This window comes from Crotalus tigris, unplaced genomic scaffold (genome assembly GCF_016545835.1).
Source record: "Crotalus tigris isolate CLP2741 ecotype Arizona unplaced genomic scaffold, ASM1654583v1 scf7180000019953.484404808:943566, whole genome shotgun sequence".
NCBI lineage: Eukaryota > Metazoa > Chordata > Lepidosauria > Squamata > Viperidae > Crotalus > Crotalus tigris.
The window spans coordinates 480,635-496,359 of record NW_024097788.1 but is presented as its reverse complement, the minus strand read 5'-3'; the positions used below and the strand labels follow the sequence as shown (position 1 = coordinate 496,359).

The 15,725-nt window shown below is 38.1% G+C and overlaps 1 protein-coding gene across 4 annotated transcripts in view; it reads left to right on the top strand.

Moving 5' to 3' along the window:
- Positions 1–15,725, top strand: part of DEPTOR (DEP domain containing MTOR interacting protein) — an 86,225-nt gene that overhangs the window by 38,522 nt on the left and 31,978 nt on the right. For all 4 annotated transcript variants that reach the window (XM_039365087.1, XM_039365088.1, XM_039365089.1 and 1 more), the window contains one exon: positions 5,036–5,214. In XM_039365087.1, the coding sequence (XP_039221021.1) occupies positions 5,036–5,214 (179 nt within the window). The remainder of the gene's footprint in view (positions 1–5,035; positions 5,215–15,725) is intronic.

Here is a 15,725-nt window from a genome sequence, read left to right as displayed (position 1 = left end):
AAGCCCACATGACACAAATGGGACTGCTAGAGCACACGTAACACAAACGGGGCCACTAGCCCTTGTGTGATGCTCATGGCAGTGCTCGTGGCGGCACTAGCATAAATGGGTGAGTGTGTGCACGCATGCAAGCGCAATGGCTAGCCACTTACATGGCCCGTGGTGAACAGGCCACAGCCCAGCAGTGGGCTACAGCCCACAGGTTGGAGAGCCCTGTGTTAGAGGATGTAAGCTGTTTCAAGTAAAGCTGCCTTTTGCAATTGATTGATGGCGAATTTGTCAATGCCAGTGTTGTACAAATGGTATTCCAGTTGTGTTGGGGCTACACCAACGCGCCTATTACTATTGGTATTACCTTTGTGACATAAGGTTAATTCCTCCCAGAGAATGATTAAGGGTAGTTACGATAAGAATTCTGCTTTCCCTTTGCTAATTGAGAAGGAGAATCACCATGAAGTTCATGTGGATCAGTAATAGGCTGTCTTTGGCCCTGACATCCAAGAGACCCTCCTGGTGAAAATTTTGAACTGGAAAAGGTACAAAACTGCACTGCATATCCTGCAATAGTTTTTTTGTTCCTTGCTTTTTCCAATTCCGCTCACAATTATCAGACCCCCGCTCCAACCAAAAAAGACACCCATTGATGTCTAAGCAGTTTCCTTTATTGTTTCCTGCCTATATACAGAAATCTTGCCAAACTAACACATTTACTTGCATCATTAAAGATATACTCTGAGAATCTCTAAGGAGGAGCCATTTTAACTCTCTCCCAACTAAACTGTCTAAACTTTGCTGTCTCTTGGTCCTCTGGAATTCAGTTCCTCCTTCCTGGGAATCCAGACCACATTCCACCACATAATTTCCAATTCCAAGAAAAAAGTCAAAAATCCTGGCTCCTCAAGAATAAAAACCACCTAAATTCATCTCCCAGGTGTTTTGCACATACCTGTCCAAAAAGTATAATCCCTAGCTCAATAATCTTCCATTCCTAGAATTAGTAGGAAGGACTACATGCTTCCTAGCATGAATATGGTTGGACTTTCATGTAAAAAAAGTTCTCTATATTATGCCATATATTCACCATTTGGAAATGAATTAATCAACCCCCCAAAAATCTTCACTTTGCTCAATATATATATATATCCTCAGTCAAAGAAAAATCATGTTCTTATGTGTATGAACCTTTGAAATAGTTCCTAATGGGCTATTTATAAGGAATCTTCCCCAGTACATCACACAGTCTGAATAAGAAACATTTCCAAGAAGAAAATTATACTTATTTTTACTGGAAAAAATACATTTATTTTTACTAGAAAAAAATGATGGGATTTGATCCTAAGAACAACAATTTCTGAACTTTCAAAAACCTCCAAGTTCATGTTTGATATACCATTTGCTGGACTAGCTATAAGCCAATATCCTGCTGTTTCCATTCAAAAGGCATTAAAGCTAGCAATTTTCTGTTGCAAGCATTGATATGAGTACCTTTTCAATTTTACATTTTTTATTGAGAATATTCCGTTCTGTATTTTTTATCAAGAAAACAACATGAGTCTGTGTCCATGTAGTTTCTAAGAATTCAGCTCATTTCAAAGGGAACTTTACTTTTACTCGCCTCAAAATATAGTTCTCTGAAAATAGCATGTCACAAACATTTTGTTTTTGGTAAGCTTCCCCGAGTTCAGCCATTTAATATTTTTGTTTCTACAGATATGTGGCCTGCTTATATTAATATTTAGTTTAATACAGTACTATCTCCTGGCATTCCATGTCGAAGAACAATTAATACAAATGTCTCACTTAGAGAAAGTGTGTGTAACTCTTCTGTTAAGAAGAGATTGGACAACCATTTGACTTAGTGTCTGCAGAAGCAGAGTTTCTAATTTTCATGCAACAGTTGTCTTGAAACCATTAGCTAATGGATTTTACATTTGATGTGGCCTTGGATTTAGGGCGATGGGTTTTTGGCATCTGGGTTGATTAATGGCTTTGGAAGAAGAAAAACATAAAAACAAAGATTATCTCCACAATGTTAACCTGTACCAAGTGAATGATCTGGGACTAAATTCTTCTATTAAAAAAAAAGAAGTAGAAAACAACTGTGAATATTTTTGACTTCACCTCCTCCTTAATATAGAGGTTGATGGAAATGTTGGCAGACCAATTTAAGGGTTTGGCATAGTTATAAGAACAATTGTTCCATTTGTGGCAATTTGTTCATTATGCGAATTTATGAGGCACATGTCAACCATCCAATACTGAATTCAGAATCAAGGAATCTTCAAGGCTTTGAAGTGCTATAAAAGATAAACTTTATTGAATACACATCTTGGAACTGAAGGAGCAAAACCAGCTCTGGTTTTCCTGCACAAAAGTCTGGTTAGTTAACAATAGCTTTGCATAACCCCCACCCACCAAATGTTCACATTGTCCAATCATACTTCTTTGCTTTGTTATGAGAATTGTCCACTTCTCCATCAGACAGCTGCTTTTGTGACCTTGGTTCTAACTGTCCTTGGACAGCTTCTTAGAATCCTATTTCTTTCCAACACTTTCTATCCCTCCCCCTTGTTTCTATGGCAAGTTGAGTAGCAATAGAAGTTAGCAGGCATCCTAGCAATTCAACCTTGACAGCACATCTGTTAACTGTTCATTATGGTAGTCCTCAACTTATGACCTTAAACTGGGCCTGGAATTTCAGTTGCTAAGCAATGCAATCATTAAGGAGTCAGGACCAATTTTGTAACCATTTTTTACTGCAGTTGTTAAGCAAATCATCACAGTTGTTAAATAAATCACATAGATGTTAAGTGAGCCATTCAGTCACTAAGCAAATCCAGCTTCCTCAATTGACTTGGCTTGTTGGAAGCCAGCTGGGAAAATTACAAGTCACAATCACGTGACCACAAGATGCTGCAACCATTGTAAGCCAGTTGCCAAGTGCCTGCATTGCAATCACATGACTGCAGGAATAGTACAACGGCCATTATTATACTTATGGGATGTGAATCACTTTTACAGAGGCTGTCATAACTTCAAGCCATTGTCGTAAGTCAAGGACAACCTATACTACAAAAGAAATGTGAAAAAAATGGTTAAGTGGGAGGATTGCGATGGTACCAGGGGCTTGCAGGCTAATAACTCCTATTAAAGGTGTTCTGCTAATGATAAGATTGAGATGATAACGGTTATCTTATTAGTAAGGGATGAGTTATTAGGATGAGAAATAGAATATGTTTGTGAAATAAAATAAGAAGCTATCTGAGTAAATAATAAATGTATTTTAGATATGACAATTATTTTGTAATGAACTAAGGGAACTTTGGGTCACCCGAAATCTAAAGACTATGGATATTAAGTTAACTGGAATACTGTAACTAAAATTAACTGAAATTCAAAACAGGATATGAAGGCGTATAAGACAAAATATATGTCTTAACTTACTGAGTTATAATTAGCAATGTATTAATTTGAATGTGATACAATAACTAAAGGAAACAGGAAATTTTTGATGATGTAACCTGACATATGCATGAAAGAGCTTGTTATTTGATTATGGACCACCCAATCACCATGTTGCTTCCCTAACACTTGGAGCTTTGTAAAATTGGAAAATTAATAAAACTTGTTTTAAAAAAAGGGGTGAAGAAGAAATTAAAGAGGAGCAGCACAAAATACTGAGACCCCCCATCTAAACTCTACATTGCATTGAACCTTCACCAAATTAAAAGTTGCGCACAAACTGTCCTAGACGTGATGTTTTCCAGATGTATTTGGACTGCAAGTTCCAGAGCTTCCAACCAGAATGGCTAGGTTCTAACACTAACTGTAACGTTTAGAAATTGTAGTTTCTATACATTTGGAGGATATCCATTTGGGGAAGAGGCAAATGGATTGGTTGAATTATAACCTGACCCACAGACTATGAAGAACAGAGGCATAATTGTAGCTTTATCTATGAAATTAACGTATCTTGACTTTTCTGCTTTAGTTTTCTTTTTTTATTATTTTATAATATAAAATACAAAAAGAAAAGAATGGGAAAGATAGCGGAAAGAAAGGGGAAGAGAAGAGGGTAGGAAAAAGGGGAGAAAGAAAAAAAAGGCGTTGACTTCCGACTCACTTTGGTGCAGTAGAATAAGATAATAATATCAAACCTCAACTTTTTACTTTTACATAATAGTATAAACCAGCCATTTCCATAACAACAAACCTATCTAATTGGTAAAACCTAAATTCAAAGTTTCATTTTTTTTCCACCTCAAGCACAAAGTCCAAAGTGGTTTCTGCTTTAGTTTTCTGAGTTTGATTGGCATAAGAGAATGGAACAGATGACACTTGCTTCAACCATGTGTAAAATCAGCTTGATAAGCAGCAAGCTAAACATGGGATCATCTGCTTTATTAGATCAAAGCAATTGCTTGGGTCATTCATTCATTCATTCAGAAATTGGAAACTTATGAATGAATTTCTGCAATATAGGTAGCCCTTGACTTATGATCACAATTGGGACTGGAAATCCAGTTTTAAGTCCTTATGATTGTAAGTCGAGGCACCCCTATATGACTGTTTTTCCAACACTTTTCACAGCAACCGTTAAGGAAAACACCACGATCATTAAGCAAACGGTGTGGTTTCTATGTGAACCCATTCTTCTGAGCAGGGTTGGACTAGATGACCTCCACGGTCCCTTCCAACTTTTATTGTTGTTGTTGTTGTTGTTGTTATTATTATTATTATTATATGAGCAGTTTTTGCAAGAATGCCGGAAAACTGGCAAAAAAGTCACAAATCGTCACATGACCTTGAAATGCTGCATCTGGTCATACCGGCGAGTCAGTTGCCAAACCTTTCAAGTGTGGTCATGTGACAAGGGGGTTGGCATGACGTTTTACAATGTCCAGAAGTGCTTTACAGATCATAAAACACCCATTCCAAGCTGTAAAAATGACCAGCTGTAAGTAAAGAGCTACCTGTGTGATGTACTTATGTGTGCATTGACTCTCTCCTTTTCCATTCTATACTTTCCTTGCAGGCTTATGAATACTGAAAATGTAATTTTACAAGCCAGAGAAGAAGAAGGAGCAAAATATGAACGTACTTTCATGGCCTCTCAACTGATTGACTGGTTGATCCAGGAAGGGGAGGCTGCCACAAGAACAGAGGCTGAACAACTCGGTCGCAGACTTCTGGAGCATGGAATTATCCAACATGGTGAGAAATGTCTTCTCAATTACATAACTCTATCAAGATGACAAAGGTCCCCATAAAGGGAGTAGAAAAATGGTACAAGAGGCATCCTGTTTAAACCCAAGGATGGGGAACCATTTTTAAGCTCAAAATGGCATTCTAGCTAAAAATGGCAGCATCCATTTTTCCATGTTTGCATTTTGTTCCAAGTATTGTTCTTGGTGTACTTTATCCAGCCAACTGTAGGCCATGAGATATAAATTGCCAATTGTCACGTGTGATTAATCCCTATTCCTCTTTTGCAATTCCATTTTGATGGAATTTCCATGGACTGCTACATACACAGCTAACAATTTTCTTGCATTCATTGGGAAGGGTCACCACTTGTGTAAGCTTCATATCAATATCCCAGAGGTGCTTGTTCCAAAAGGCAACTGGACTTTCTTGGTTTTTTCTCTGAAAACGTTTTGCTTCTCATCCAAGAAGCTTCTTCAGCTTCATGGATGAGAAGTGAAATATTTTCAAACAAACAAACAAGAAAGTCCAGTTGTCTTTTGGAAAAAGCACCTCTGAGATAACCATGACCTGGATGATTGAGAATCTCCATTGACGCTTCGTATCAATCTAGAACATTTCGATTGCATCTTTTCTGTGGTCTCCATTGCTCTTATTTGAGAGACACCTAGCTTTTCTTCCAATTTACTGTTCACAGTAATCATTTCTACAATGGACAAAGCTGTCATTCCTAGTGCAGTATAAATTTTCAGGAATTCAACCAAAATGCTGTCTAAAATGAAGGCCAATTTAAAGCAATGGAATGGGGGTTTTGCCTTCTCTGTCTTAAGTGAAATAAATCCCTAAGGGCTGGGTCTATGTTTCACTTGCTGGCAGTTCAGGAACATAACAGTTCTGCTAATGATAAGAAGTAGATTGGGAGCTAAGAACTGTTATGTTTTCAAAGCCAAAAGAAATGATGGGAACATTCTCCCCCACAGCAAATCTGTACTTGGAAATGTAGAGTCACAACTGAGATGTTGCAGACCGGGGCTTTAGATTCATGTTGTGCAAAGAATTATGGGGAATCTAATCTACTTAAAGGAAATGGCTTTGAGAAAGACAGTGCTTTATTTACTTATTACCCACCCTGGATTTGATATGGAAATAATGCAGTGATTCCTGCCAGCTTGTCTCTTCTTAGCATTAGACTTTGATTTAGAGGATGCCAGCTGCAAAGTGGACAGTATAATTGCAAGGCGAATTTAGAATAGAATAGAATAGAATAGAATAGAATAGAATAGAATAGAATAGAATAGAATAGAATAGAATAGAGCTGGAAGGAATCTTGGAGGTCTTCTAGTCCAGCCCCCTGCTCAAGCAGGAAACCCTACTGTTCTGTTCTTTGCGTTGGTAGACATTGAATAGTCAGAGGATGTTAACAGATAAGTCTTTATTTGAGTAAATCAGAACAACAACAAAATGGCTTCACCCCCTTTTATACAGTCTCTCTGGGGCATCGCCAGCCAATCATTGCAACCGCTTTTCCCGCTTGAATTGCCTGCTTTAGTTATTCCTTGCAGACAGCAAGTCACCCGGGGCAGATCACGTGGTCTGCTGATTGTTCGGGTGCAGCTCCCTGCACCTGCTATCAATTAAGCTCAGTACATAACACCTATCATTTCAGATAAGTGGCTGTCCAGTCTCTTCTTAAAAACCTCCAGTGATGAAGCTCCCACGATTTCTTAAGGCAAGCTGTTCCACTGGTTAACTGTCCTCACTATTAGAAAATTTCTCCTTAATTCCAGGTTGCTTCTCTCTTTGATTGGTTTCCAACCATTGTTTCTTGTCCTGCCCTCTGGTGCTTTGGAGAATAATTTGATATCCTCTTATTTGTGGCAGCCCCTCAAATATTAGAATACTGCTATCATGTCACCCCTAGTTCTTCTTTTCTCTAGACTAGCCAAACCCAAATCCTGCAACCATTCCTTGGTCTTTTTCCTTGATCTCAGAATAATAGGAACAGGGAAAGGCAATAAAAGGAAAAAGGCTGTCCAAGGCTAAACTGGGTACAATGAACTTTTATTTTTCATAGTATCACAGTTTGAATAGTGAAGAGTAATCAGCTTAGTTCCCATCCTACATGTAATAGTAATAGTAATAGTAACAATAGTAACAATAGTAATAATAATAATAATAATAATAATAATAATAATAATAATAATAATAATGTTGGAAGGGACTTTGGAGGTCATCGAGTCCAACCCCCTGCTCAGGCAGGAAACCATATACCATTTCAGACAAATGGCTGTCCAATCTCTTCTTAAAAACTTCCAGTGTTGGAGCATTCACTGCTTCTGGAGGCAGGTTGTTCCATTGCTTAATTGTTCTGTCAGGAAGTTTCTCCTAGTTCTAGGTTGCTTCTCTCTCTGGTTAGTTTCCATCCATTGCTTCTTTTTTTTTTTTTTTTTTTTTTTTTATTGAAAGTTTTATAAATTTTACAAAAAAGGAAAAAGTAATACAAAACAAAAGGCAAACATATACAGAAAAATAAAACTAAACAATACATATATTAAAATAAAAAAAAAAAAAACCCATCCCCCAGCCCTCCCAAAAAAAAAAAAAACAAAAAAAAAAAAAAACCTCCCTTCCCCCCCCCCCCCAGAGCTTCCCAGAGCAGAATATAGGCTTAAAAAATAAAAATAAAAATTAAATTAAAAACTTTATATTGACCCCCAGTGAGGCACTACCTTGACGTGGTTGTGGGGCTTGTGTACTCTGAGGAAGATGAGAGCTATGCCAGAGGTTCAACCATACTGGACAGGTCTCATCAGAGGAGTCAGACAAAGAGTGTCTCTCCCATAAAAAATATGGTGAGACGTAAATTTCAGAATGCCATACCGGCTCGGACGTCGCCCGGGTTAACAAGGTCCGCACTAAGATATTGGAGTTCCTGGATATCTGGTGAAAAATGGGTTACAGGACTCAGGACTGTTGGCTGAGCAACCAGGGCCAGCAGCTGCAGAACTACTGGAAGAAAAGTGTTTACCCGTCGCAGATACACAGTGATGGAAAACAAAGAAATAATGATCTGTTACTACAGATCAAGTCCAACAAGAAGAGGATATCTAAAACGAATGCACCAATTCTGGAAAGAACAACATCCAGAATCAGAAATAACAGAACAGAGACTAGCAGATCAACGCCGATTTATAACACGAAATAAAATATTCACAGAAACAGAATTGGACGAACTGCAAAGGTTTACCCAGGGCAAAGAAATCAAAGCCTTACCAGAAGTAAATCAGAATGTATAGGCAAACCAGGGGGAGTTGGCAGTGAAGGAATCTAGCAGAGATATACAACTGTTCTCATTTGGAAACCAGGCAACTCTACCTCAGGAAGAACAAAACCCTCTAACTAAAGAAATAAAAGAATTGAAACAAAGAATAACTGAGCATCTAGAACAGCACAAAAACAACAGAATAAGGCTACCTGCATTGAAGCTTATTCCAAAGAAACAGCTAGCACAAGCATTAAAAGATGCAAATATTGCAATATCAAGTATAAGCACCAATTCACTGCAAGAAACAAACCAACTAATGTACAGCACAGCTGCAGTTATAACAGAATACCTGGGATGCAAAATCAACAAAAAAGAAAAACAAACAAACAGTGCACCAGAAAAATGGAAGGTTAAACTAGAAAATAAGATCAGCAAGTTAAGATCACATGCAAGCAAGCTAGAACAGATGAAAGAAAAGAAGCTGAAGAACAGGAAGACCAAAGAATACCTAATCAAGAAATACCACTTAGAAACACGGAAGATCAAGGAAGCACTGGAAATAATAAAGCAACAAATAACAGCTATAGCCAGGAAAATCAGTAGATATGAAGCTCGAATTGCAAACTATAGGCAGAACCTCCAATTTCAATCCAATCAGAAACGTTTCTACCAATCCATCAATGGAGAAACTGCAAGGAATCAGTCAGTACCTGACAAGGAAGAAACAGTGCAGCTCTGGAAGCAGATATGGGATAACCCAAAGAAATACAACAAGGATGCAGCTTGGTTAAAAGAGGTGGATGCCAATAAAACAGAAGTTGAAATGAAAGAACTAGTAATAACAACAAAAATGGTAGAAAAAAGAGCAAAGAAAATCAAAAATTGGTCAGCACCAGGTGAAGATGAACTGCATGGGTTTTGTTGAAACATCTAACTGTTATACACCCACTCATTGCCAAACAGTTCAACAATATACTACAAGGAGGAGAAATTGAACAGTGGCTAACAACTGGGAAAACCTACCTAATAATGAAAAATCCAGCAAAAGGGGCAACACCAGGTAACTACAGGCCAATTACCTGCTTACCAACAACTTTCAAATTACTAACTGGTGTAGTAGTTGATGCAGTGCAACAGCATCTAGTTGAAAACAATCTCTTTCCACCTGAGCAGAAAGGAAACCGCCCCAATAGCAGAGGAACAAAAGATCAACTCCTAATAGACAAAATGATCTTGGAAAACTGCAAGAGAAGGAAGACCAACCTGAATGTTGCAGGGATTGACTACAAAAAGGCATTTGACTCTCTGCCACATATTGGATAATAAAGTGCCTAGAAATAACAGGAGTCAGTAGCGAAACATCAGAAAATTTGTGCCAAAGATCGATGGCACAATGGAAGACACAGTTGCAGATCAATGGTGAGAAGCTGGGAGAGGTTAATATCAAGAGAGGAATATTTCAAGGAGATTCATTATCACCATTACTATTTGTTATTGCACTGTTTCCTCTGTCAACAATACTGAATAATCAGGACATGGCTATCAAACATCAAAAACATCTGCCAGACTATCCCACCTCCTTTACATGGATGATCTGAAGCTGTATGGAAAAACATCATCTGAAATAGAATCGCTGCTCAACACTGTCCGTATATATAGCAAAGATATTGTAATGGAGTTTGGCTTGGACAAATGTGCCACACTTACTATCAAACAAGGAAAAATAGTGAAAACTGAAGGAATCAAGATGCCCCACGAAAATAACATTAAGAGTATGGATGAGGAAGAATACTACAAATACTTGGGTATCCTTCAAGCTGACAACATCAAGCACACTGAAGTCAAGAAAAAGATTAGAGGTGAATACATCAAGAGAGTGAAGAAAATCTTAAAATCCAAACTCAATGGAGGAAATACCATAAAGGCAATCAACACCTGGGCAATCCCAGTCATTAGGTACACAGCGGGAATAGTGGACTGGACTCAAGCAGAACTAAAAGCAATGGATAGGCAGACCAGAAAAATAATGACAATGAATCATGCCCTTCATCCACGCAGTGACATTGATAGACTTTATCTACCAAGGCACATAGGTGGGCGTGGAATGCTACAAGTACATCCGATGGTTGAAGAAGAAAAAATGGCTTTGGAAGAATATCTGAAGAACAATGATGAAGATGCACTGAAATTAGTATATCAGGAAGGCTTACTAACTACTGGAGAGACCAAAATGGCCTTCAAGAAAGACCAAATGAAGAACAGAATAGAGGCATGGGAAGACAAAGCACTACATGGCCAATACATGAAAAAATAGCTGGGAAAGCAGATAATAATAAAACCTGGCAATGGCTAAGAGCAGGAAAATTGAAGAAAGAGACCGAGAGACTAATTCTGGCTGCACAAGACCAAGCCTTAAGGACAAATGCATACAAAGTCAAAATTGAGAAGACAGCAACAGACAGTAAGTGCCGCCTATGCCAAGAAGCTGAAGAAACAGTGGACCACTTGGTAAGCTGTTGCAAGAAGATTGCAAAAACTGATTACAAGCAGCGGCATGACAAAGTAGCAACAATGGTGCATTGGAAGATCTGCAAAAAATATCATTTGCCTGTAAGCAAAAACTGGTGGAATCATAAAATAGAGAAAGTCATAGAAAATGATAAAATTAAACTGCTCTTGGGACTTCAGAATTCAAACAGACAAGCACCTGCAACATAACACCCCAGACTTAACAATTGTCGATAAGAAAGACAAAAAAGTCTGGATAGTGGATGTGGCAGTGCCTGGAGATAGCAGAATAGAAGAGAAAGAACTGGAGAAGATAACAAAATACAAAGACCTACAAATAGAAATAGAAAGACTGTGGCAAAAGCAAGCAAGGGTAGTACCAATAGTCATAGGCTCCTTGGGTGCAATCCCAAAACAACTGGAGCACCACTTGAACACCATTGGCATTGACAAATTCGCTATTAGTCAATTGCAAAAGGCAGCCTTATTAGGAACTGCTTCCATCCTGCGACGATATCTGTAATACCATCAAACATCCACATCTGCCTATCCCAGGTCCTGGGTAAGGACTCGATAGGTAGACAAAATGCCAAATCCAGTCTGAACATCTGGCTGACTGTGCGATGATCATAATAATAATGTGGAAGGGACCTTGGAGGTCATCGAGTCCAACCCCCTGCTCAGGCAGGAAACCTATACCATTTCAGACAAATGGCTGTCCAGTCTCTTCTTAAAAACTTCCAGTGTTGGAGCATTCACCTGCTTCTGGAGGCAGGTTGTTCCACTGCTTAATTGTTCTGTCAGGAAGTTTCTCCTAGTTCTAGGTTGCTTCTCTCTCTGGTTAGTTTCCATCCATTGCTTCTTTTTTTTTTTTTTTTTTTTTTTTATTGAAAGTTTTATAAATTTTACAAAAAAAGAAAAGTAATACAAAACAAAAGGCAACATATACAGAAAAATAAAACTAAAAAATACATATATTAAATAAAAAAAAAAAAAAACCCATCCCCCAGCCCTCCAAAAAAAAAAAAAAAAAACAAAAAAACCCTCCCTTCCCCCCCCCCTGAGCTTCCCAGAGCAGAATATAGGCTTAAAAAATAAAAATAAAAATTAAATTAAAAACTTTATATTTATATATATAAAAAAATTATCTATAATATATATTAAAATAAAACTTATGAAAAAACTATATAATATTTTTGTATACCCAATCTAAATTGTATAAATTTTATCCATTTATCCCAAACAGCAAAAAACTTCTCTTGCGTTTGTTGCTTTAAGAAAGCCGAGATCTTTGCCATTTCCGCCAGATAAGCTACTTTAAGAAACCATTCCTGCAATGTAGGCAAGGATTCCTTCTTCCAATATTGTCCTACTAACAGCCTAGCGGCTGTGATCAAATTTAACATCAATACAACCTCCTTTGTATCACAATTTGTAACAATACCTAACAAAAATAATTGCGGAGTAAATTTTACCCTCCTTCTAAAAATTCTCTGGATATTCCACCATATTTTAATCCAAAATGCTTTTATCTCTCTGCATGACCACCAAATATGATAATAGGAAGCCTCCTTATAACCACATCTCCACATTTGGGTTGCACGTCAGGATACATATAAGACATTTTTTGTGGATCAAGGTGCCATCTATAAAACATTTTATAAAAATTCTCCCTTAAGTTCTGTGCTTGAGTAAATTTGACATTTCTCACCCAAATAGTTTCCCAGGTGTCCAATGAAACTGGCTCACCAAAATTCTGCGCCCATCTAATCATACAATCTTTAATTAGTTCCGTTTCTGAGTCCAATTCAACTAAAACCCCATAAAGTCTCTTAATGTGGGTTTCATCCATTGCTTCTTGTCCTGCCTTCACGTGCTTTGGAGAATAGCTTGACTCCCTCATCTTTGTGGCAGCCCCTGAGATATTGGAACACTGCTATCATGTCCCCCTCGTCCTTCTCTTCGTTAAATTAGACATACCCAATTCCAGCAACTGTTCCTCATATGTTTTAGCTTCCAGTGCCCTAATCATCTTTGTTGCTCTTCTCTGTACTCTTTCTAGAGTCTCAGCATCTTTTTTACATCGTGGTGACCAAAACTGGATGCAGTATTCCAAGTGTGGCCTTACCAAGGCATTGTAAAGTGGTATTAAGGAGAACAAATAAAATGGTCCATGTGTGACTTAAAAAAACGCTGCTGCAATAAGGATTGTCAGGAAGAGAAATTAGGTTTTTAAAACATGCCATCATCAACCTAACATTACAGGAATATAGCAGGATTATAAATTAATTTGGAACTATAGGTCCACTGGTCAGCGGGATCTTCATACCAAAGGACAAGGATCTTCCAGAACTTCAGATAACATGCTGAATAAACATGAAGAATAATCAAATGGATTTTCCTTGTTAGATTACCCAAATGTTTATCTATCTATCTATGTGTCTACCTATCCATCTACCTCCCTCCCTATCTATATCTATTATATCTATATATATCTGTATCTTTATGTCCACATAATTACATCCATCTCTATCTATCTACCTACCCACCTATTTGCCATTGTATCCCAGCTTTGAATAAGTTCTTATTTTAAAAGTGGCTGAACAATAATGAACACTTAGCATTGGAGTAACCATTTTAAAAGATCAAATGCTTCCTATGTGTGATCTTATCATTTCACTGTGACTTCTAAGATAGCGAACAAGATTGCAGCATGAAGTCATTCAAATAAAGCACCTGTCAGCAACTGTGTCTTTTCCCTGGTTCATACTGCTGTTCACTTCATCTGTCATGCAATCCAGGAAAATGTATCTTTGGATTAAGGAGTTATAGACAGGTGTTATGTGCCTGTTCCATATGCACCTCCTTAAAATCAAATCCAGAACACTGAGTAGTGTACTAATCAAATACATAGTGCTTGCTTGCTGAAATGGCAAGAAGCTTGGTGCCTACCAAAGGTTTTGCATTACAGTTCTCATCAGACCCATCTAACATGAATAGTGTTACTGTTTGTTGTCCAAAACATCTGGAAGGTATCACGCTGCATAAGCTTACACAAGATTCTGGTTTTGGATAGAGTTCAGTCTATATAACAATAGCCTTATCCCTGAGAAAGCTGGGCTAGATAGTTATTATTTTATTAGATTTTTCTACTGACGCATGGAGAGTCAATTCTCTATCTCCGCTCGGTCTCTGCCCACTTTGAATCAAGTGACTGTTTTCACTGACTAAATGTTGATGTATATTCTACTAATTCTAAAGACAAACTGTTATTCAGCTTCAAAGCCTTTTCGCTAAGATCAAGTGTGTATTTATCTCCCTATGTGGTTAAAACAAACAAAAACTAGAACTTTGTTCAGGATTATGAGAGGTCTTGGCACATATCAGAAGCATGCTGGTGCATCCATGAATCTTTACCTATCTCTTCCTCCACTTACAGCTGTTTAAAGGTATATCAGCTGCTATTAGGGAGTTTTCTCCAATTTTAGAGAGTTGGGTTGGCTTAGTAATCTAAGATTACTAAGGACAAAACAGCAGAACAGGGGTACAAAAGTCTTGGTGCTTTCAGCTGCTGTACTGTGTGCAGCTTAGCTTTTTTTTTTTTTTTAATCCTTTTTCCTGTTGTCTGTAGATTTCAACTTCTGTGGTTGGAATCATGGAGGAACAGCCAGCCCTAGCTGAACAGGGCTACTTTAATAGCAATAGCACTTAGACTTATATACCATTTCACTGTGCTTTACAGCCCTCAGCCGTTTACAGACTCAGCATATTGCCCCCAACAATCTGGGTCCTCAGTTTATCAACCTCAGAAGGATGGAAGGCTGAGTCAACCTTGCTCTGGTGAGAATCGAACTGCCAAACTGCTGGCAGCCGGCAGTCAGCAGAATAAGCCTGCAGTACTATATTCTAACCACTGCGCCACTAGATTAAACCTAGATATATCTCAACTTGGCTTCTACTTGACAGACCCTTGATTTTTCCAGTTAAGGGGTAGGAAAGGCCCTTGACTGAAATCCTTGAGGGCATGTTCTTAAAACCTTGGATTTTTAAATTTGGCCTTTTTGGCAGGCTTTTGGAACAATCATGAACCAAACGTTGGTTCTTAGTTTTGACCTTTGTAGTCCTTTAAAGTCCTATATGGCATAAGGCCAGGTGACCTCTTCGGTGTTACCTGCACCTATTGCATCAGATCTGGCAGGAGAGGCCTGCTGCTGGTCTCGTCCTAGAAGCAAGCCTTTTCTGCTGTAGCACCAATGCTCTGGAATATTACCTGTTTCAAGATGATGTTAGCCCCGACTCTTACAGCTTTCCATAAGGCTCTCAAAATACAGCTTTTTCAGCAAACTTGGGGATCCCATGGTAAATTTGGATCTTTTTCTATTTCAACTAGAACAAGGAGATCAGTGCTGGAGTTTTAAAATGAAAGTTTATTTGTCAGGATGAAACACTGTTGTACAATGAAAAGAAAACCAACCATTGGGGAACGAAATCTATTCCTCAATTATCATATAGAAATGGAGAGCGTCTGATAGTTGTGAGTGATGTAAGCAAGAGCTGAGAAAGTAATTATATAGGAAAGAATTCAAGTATGGAATCTGCTTCCCGTCCAGCACTAAAGAGCATTGCAAATATTAAACTGTATCACTGATTTCCCAAAATGAACTGGCCAGAAATATCGTATGCCTACAATTATTGCTAACATTACTTTTGGGTGAACACTGAGTATCCTTTTCTCGTTGCAAGGTAT